This window comes from Babylonia areolata, chromosome 31 (assembly GCF_041734735.1).
Source record: "Babylonia areolata isolate BAREFJ2019XMU chromosome 31, ASM4173473v1, whole genome shotgun sequence".
In the NCBI taxonomy this organism is placed as follows: Eukaryota; Metazoa; Mollusca; class Gastropoda; order Neogastropoda; family Buccinidae; genus Babylonia; species Babylonia areolata.
This window is the reverse complement of record NC_134906.1, coordinates 4,185,368-4,192,329: the sequence shown is the minus strand read 5'-3', so window position 1 is coordinate 4,192,329 and position 6,962 is coordinate 4,185,368. Positions and strand designations below refer to the sequence as shown.

The window sequence follows — 6,962 nt, the reverse complement described above, 5'->3', positions numbered from 1 at the left end:
AACTGGATCAGAGGGGTTGAGAAGTGACAGGCAGGCATCCTATTGATGGCCCCTGGCACCCCCCGCCGCAGCGCCCTCCCTCCAGCACTCCCCCTACCCACTACTTACCTAAACATTCACTCTCACATTCATACCTGACATTGCTGTAATTTATGGTTTTGCCTACTCTTGGAGTTTCGCGGCAGCGAGACTGTCAAGAGTGGCGACCTTGAGATGAGAGGTGACTCTGCTTTTGAAGCTGCTGGGGGAGTCTGCCTCAACAATGTCTGCTGGGAGTTCATTCCACTCACGAATGGCACGTGGGAAGAAAGAAAAGAGCTGATACTGCTGTTTATGATTCACAAGCCGTTGGAATTGTTGGTCATGTGATCTTCTGTCTCTCATAGCTGGTTTTTGGAGGACACTTTTGTTGGCTTGCACCAGGTCGTTGTGTATTTTGTTTAACATTGTGACCCTTGCTGCTTGTGTTCCTGATGCACTGTCACTGTCACGCTGTATTTCACTGTGTGTTCATCATGCACTGTCACGCTGTATTTCACTGTGTGTTCATCATGCACTGTCACTGTCACGCTGTATTTCACTGTGTGTTCATCACGCACTGTCACTGTCATGCTGTATTTCACTGTGTGTTCATCATGCACTGTCACGCTGTATTTCACTGTGTGTTCATCATGCACTGTCACTGTCATGCTGTATTTCACTGTGTGTTCATCATGCACTGTCACTGTCATGCTGTATTTCACTGTGTGTTCATCACACACTGTCACTGTCATGCTGTATTTCACTGTGTGTTCATCATGCACTGTCACTGTCATGCTGTATTTCACTGTGTGTTCATCACACACTGTCACTGTCACGCTGTATTTCACTGTGTGTTCATCATGCACTGTCACTGTCACGCTGTATTTCACTGTGTGTTCATCATGCACTGTCACTGTCACGCTGTATTTCACTGTGTGTTCATCACGCACTGTCACTGTCACGCTGTATTTCACTGTGTGTTCATCATGCACTGTCACTGTCATGCTGTATTTCACTGTGTGTTCATCATGCACTGTCACTGTCACGCTGTATTTCACTGTGTGTTCATCATGCACTGTCACTGTCACGCTGTATTTCACTGTGTGTTCATCATGCACTGTCACTGTCATGCTGTATTTCACTGTGTGTTCATCATGCACTGTCACGCTGTATTTCACTGTGTGTTCATCATGCACTGTCACTGTCATGCTATTTTTTTCATTGTGTGTTCATCGTGCACTGTCACTGTCATACTGTATTTCACTGTGTGTTCATCATGCACTGTCACTGTCACGCTGTATTTCACTGTGTGTTCATCATGCACTGTCACTGTCATGCTGTATTTCACTGTGTGTTTATAATGCACTGTCACCGTCATGCTGTATTTCACTGTGTGTTCATCATGCACTGTCACTGTCACGCTGTATTTCACTGTGTGTTCATCATTCACTGTCATGCTGTATTTCACTGTGTGTTCATCATGATCTGTCACTGTCATGCTGTATTTCACTGTGTGTTCATCACACACTGTCACTGTCATGCTGTATTTCACTGTGTGTTCATCATGCACTGTCACTGTCATGCTGTATTTCACTGTGTGTTCATCACACACTGTCACTGTCATGCTGTATTTCACTGTGTGTTCATCATGCACTGTCACTGTCATGCTGTATTTCACTGTGTGTTCATCATGCACTGTCACTGTCACGCTGTATTTCACTGTGTGTTCATCATGCACTGTCATGCTGTATTTCACTGTGTGTTCATCATGCACTGTCACTGTCATGCTATTTTTTTCATTGTGTGTTCATCGTGCACTGTCACTGTCATACTGTATTTCACTGTGTGTTCATCATGCACTGTCACGCTGTATTTCACTGTGTGTTCATCATGCACTGTCACTGTCACGCTGTATTTCACTGTGTGTTCATCATGCACTGTCACTGTCACGTATTTCACTGTGTGTTCATCATGCACTGTCACTGTCATGCTGTATTTCACTGTGTGTTCATCATGCACTGTCACTGTCACGTTGTATTTCACTGTGTGTTTATAATGTACTGTCACTGTCATGCTGTATTTCACTGTGTGTTCATCATACACTGTCACTGTCACATTGTATTTCACTGTGTGTTCATCACACACTGTCACTGCCGCATTGTATTTCACTGTGTGTTCATCATTCACTGTCACTGTCATGCTGTATTTCACTGTGTGTTCATCATGCACTGTCACTGTCACGCTGTATTTCACTGTGTGTTCATCATGCACTGTCACTGTCACGCTGTATTTCACTGTGTGTTCATCATGCACTGTCACTGTCACGCTGTATTTCACTGTGTGTTCATCATTCACTGTCACTGTCACACTGTATTTCATTGTGTGTTCATCATGCACTGTCACTGTCACGTTGTATTTCACTGTGTGTTTATAATGTACTGTCACTGTCATGCTGTATTTCACTGTGTGTTCATCATACACTGTCACTGCCGCATTGTATTTCACTGTGTATTCAAATCTGAGGATCCCCTGCTTTGAATACCAGTCACGGCGCCTGGTTGGGTAAAAGAGTGGAGATTTTTCGTTCAGTCTCCCTGGTCGACAGATGTGCTGACACCTGCTAGTGCCTGAAACCCCTTCGTGTGTGTGTATACACATGCAGAAAATCAGTTATGCATGTTAAAGATCCTGTAATCCATGTCACCATTTGGCATGCACCCCCCACCCCACCCCCTCCCCCAACTCCGAAAACGGAGTATGACTGCCTACATGGCGGTGGGGGGGGGGGGGACGGGAGGGGGGGAGGGGGAACAGTCATACACAAAAGTGCGGGAAAGTTGGCTGCAGCTGTCAAGCTCTGTTATGATGTGAAAAACAGTCCTTTAACTCTTTCATCGGAAGTTTCTGTGTGAAAAACAGTCCCCAGTGCCAAATATTTCAGACTCAAACCCACTCAGTCACAGGCTTCAGCTTATGTGGAAACACCGCAATGGACTTGTTCAGTTCAAGCTCGGTCAGTGGAGGAGTTAGTCACTGTTCTATTGCCCGAGAAAAAGGGCTGCAGTTGTCAAGCTTTGTTTCAGTGTGAAAAATAGTCCTTTCAACTTGGCCCCTGAATGTCTTCTTCTCTTCTTCTTTGTTCGTGGGCTGCAACTCCCACGTTCACTCGTATATACACGAGTGGGCTTTTATGTGCATGACCGTTTTTACCCCGCCATGTAGGCAGCCATACTCCGCTTTCGGGGGTGTGCATGCTGGGTATGTACTTGTTTCCATAACCCACCGAACGCTGACATGGATTACAGGATCTTTAACATGCGCATTTGATCTTTTGCTTGCGTATACACACGAAGGGGGTTCAGGCACTAGCAGGTCTGCACATATGTTGACCTGGGAGATGGGAAAAATCTCCACCCTTTACCCACCAGGCGCCGTCACCGAGATTCGAACCCGGGACCCTCAGATTGAAAGTCCAACGCTTTAACCATTCGGCTATTGCGCCCGTCGACCCCTTAATGTCAATCTAAGTTGCTTTTGGCAGCTGAAGAGTTAACATGACCCCTCAATGTCGACTAACGTTGCTTGTGGCAGTAAACCGTCTAGTCGACCAAAGTCGCCTAAGGTGGTGGTGAAAGAGTAAAATCCAATGCCGATATCACACACATCCATACAGAGATGTACAGACAGGTCAGGAGTGAACAGAGATGCCAGCCCCTGTCAAGTGTTTGTAGGAACAATCAGGAAATTTGCTAGGAATATTCTGAATTTGGTAGGAATGCTCGGACTCTGAGCCACATCAGCAAACAGGCACAGACGCTGTTTGACCAAGACCCAACTTGATTCAGCCATATTCTCTCTTGTTCAGGCAAACGATTAAGCTGATTGGTCCACTCAATGTTGTTACAATGTAAACACGCACACGATTCGCTGAGCATCATCACATGAGACCACGGTTAGCAGTCACTGCCCTAGCCTCACTATCAGTAAGTCCAGAGCGTCTGGGTAATGTTACAACAGGAAAACAAGTAACCATGCAATGTAATCCAAAATGGACTTGTCGGAACAATTTGACACTGGTGGCAGAACAAACTGCCACTGAATGTAACTTCTTCTTCTTCTTCGTTCGTGGGCTGCAACCCCCACGTTCATTCGTATGCACACGAGTGGGCTTTTACGTGTATGACCGTTTTTACCCCGCCATGTAGGCAGCCATACTCCGCTTTCGGGGGTGTGCATGCTGGGTATGTTCTTGTTTCCATAACCCACCGAACGCTGACATGGATTACAGGATCTTTAACGTGCGTATTTGATCTTCTGCTTGCATATACACACGAAGGGGGTTCAGGCACAAGCAGGTCTGCACATGTGTTGACCTGGGAGATCATAAAAATCTCCACCCTTTACCCACCAGGCGCCGTCACCGTGATTCGAACCCGGGACCCTCAGATTGAAAGTCCAACGCTTTAACCACTCGGCTATTGCACCCATCATTGAGTGTAACAAAATATGACAAAATCTTAACTCTTTGGAGATGCGCCGGCACTCTGCCCGCTCAGAATGATGTGCCGTAGTGTAGGATTCGGTGGATCGTGGAATTTTTTTCATACACTCAGCAGTGTTCAATTAAAGGGAAACTAATCAGGCTGTCTTGAGGGATCAGTCTAGGAAAAACTTATTTATTTCCCCTTGACCGTTAACTGCGTGAAAGGCCTTTTTTCTAGACTTTTCTGGACTGGGTGAGAGGTCGATCTTTACATAACCAACCAGTGTTGTGATCTTCTATTTCATTTTTTTTTAACAGTTTGTTGTGCAACATTTGACTTCAAACTGATTCATGAGAATCAAGGAACCTTACTGTGTGAGAATATAATCTTATGCTGCCTTCTGGATTAGCTGATGGATATGACAGTGCCTGGTGGGTACAGTATACCTATTTTTCAATTTTTTTTGTTTTTCAGTATTTAGTGACATAATTTAAAATATTAAAAAAAATATTTAGCAGCATTTAATGAGAAACTGTTTTAAAATGTGAAAAGAAGAGATGGTAAACTTTCTAGTGATATATAATTCGTATGTCATTGTCTCTGTGTGAAAGTGTGTTGAATTTTTCAAATATGTCCATATTTGCCCACCACAGTAAAACTACATGCACTATTTAACTACGTCTCCATAGAGTCAACGGTTGGCATCTCTGAGTCAACCCCTGTGTTCCAGGACACACCCACCCCCACCTGTGCATGCTGGAACATGGCCTGGAGGTCGGCTACCAGGCGGCTGTCCACGAACTGACTGCTGGCCACCGACCCAAAGTGCCCGCCATGCACCACTTTCCACTTCTGAGCCACCTCCTCCGAGATCTTCTGGCGACGCTGCACACACCACACCACTCCCCCTGGTCACTTCATCATCTTATTGGTGGTAGTATTATCATAAGCAGTAGTAGTAGTAGTAGCAGCAGTATCGTTATTCTTATCATTATTATCATTATCATTGTTTTTATCAGTTGTAGTAGTAATAGTATAATTATCATAACTTATTACTATTGTTGTTGTTGTTGTCATCATCATCATCAGTAACTGTGGACACAGGCGCCATATCGGGGAGAAATGTCTCAGAGTAAAGACCACCTCTACATCTCCCCCCCCCCCCCCCTCCACACACACACACACACCCCTCACCCCCCTCAGTAGATACCACCACAGAACAGAGACCACCACCATGCACGCCCACCCATGTCTGGGGGCTGGGGAAACGCCTCCACCCCTCCCACCTCCCCTCCACCCACCCCCACAAGGGGCACCCCCCCCACACCACCCCTTCCCCCCCAATGCCTCACCTTGATCTTCTGACCGGCCTGCTCCTCCACGCTGTAGTCCAGCATCTGCTCCAGCTGCTGTTGCCACGGCGACCGGTTCTGCTGCTGGCGCTGATGGAAGGTGCCCTGAATCCGGTTCAAGGAGAGGGAGACGGAACTGCTGCCCACGCCCATCACCTTGCTGGTCGGGGGCAGGAAGGAGGGCGCGGCCGCGGCGGACCGTCGGTTCGAGTCCTGGCTGGAGAGGCGCGAGGAGAAGCGAGTGAAGACGCTCTGGAAAGAAACCACAAATACAAGTAATAATAACATCACTACTACTACTACTAAAAATAATACTACTAATAAAAATGATGGTGGTGTGTCCATCGAGATCGATGATGACCATCGTTGTCATCCAGATGGGGGATGGGGGATGGGGGGAGGGTGGTGGTGTGGTGGGGGGAAGGATGCTCATGAATCTATCTGTGAGTGCGCAGATGGCTGAATAGTCCAATCTGCGCACGAAATGTTCGCTGACAGTTGGGGCAGACAAAGACAGGCATATCATTGTCAGGGAGCTAATAAAAATGATACTGATAATAACAACAGCACAACTACTACTACTACTACTACATGTATGACAGTCAGTCGTGTCCAACTTTGACCACCAAAACAGCAGAGGAGGCAACTGCTGTCCCGACTGTCCGGGCTAGAATTAGCCTAGACTAGCCCCTAAGGCTGTAGTACTAAGAGCCAATGCAATCTTGCCTCCGAGTTTGAGAGTCATAGTCCTTCACAAAAGACTAAGATGTAAATGACTATCCCTTGCAATGGAGAAATCAGTGATCGCACAGCTCTCATTCGGCTGTTGGCCGAAATGTAAGCTTATGTCAATCTGTGATACACACTGAGTGTTGGCTACTACTATTACTACTACCACATAGGGTGCGATCCTGCTTTTACCTTAACCCATACCTTAACCCCACAGGCTACTCACACAAACACACACACACGCTCGCTTTCTCTTGTTCTCTCTGATCCCAACTTACCCTGACACCATAGGGTATGATCCTGTCTTAACCATAACCCATACCTTAACCCCACAGGGTATGATCCTGCATTAACCTTAACCCATACTTTAACCTAC

The 6,962-nt window shown here is 46.4% G+C and overlaps 1 protein-coding gene across 2 annotated transcripts in view; it reads right to left on the bottom strand.

The window, feature by feature from the left end:
• The window catches only part of LOC143276151 (uncharacterized), a 33,050-nt gene that overhangs the window by 10,218 nt on the left and 15,870 nt on the right, over nucleotides 1–6,962 (bottom strand). For both annotated transcript variants that reach the window (XM_076580569.1, XM_076580571.1), the window contains exons 9-10: nucleotides 5,858–6,109; nucleotides 5,253–5,390 (exon numbers count right to left, since the gene is read on the bottom strand). In XM_076580569.1, coding sequence (XP_076436684.1) covers nucleotides 5,253–5,390; nucleotides 5,858–6,109 — 390 coding nt within the window. The remainder of the gene's footprint in view (nucleotides 1–5,252; nucleotides 5,391–5,857; nucleotides 6,110–6,962) is intronic.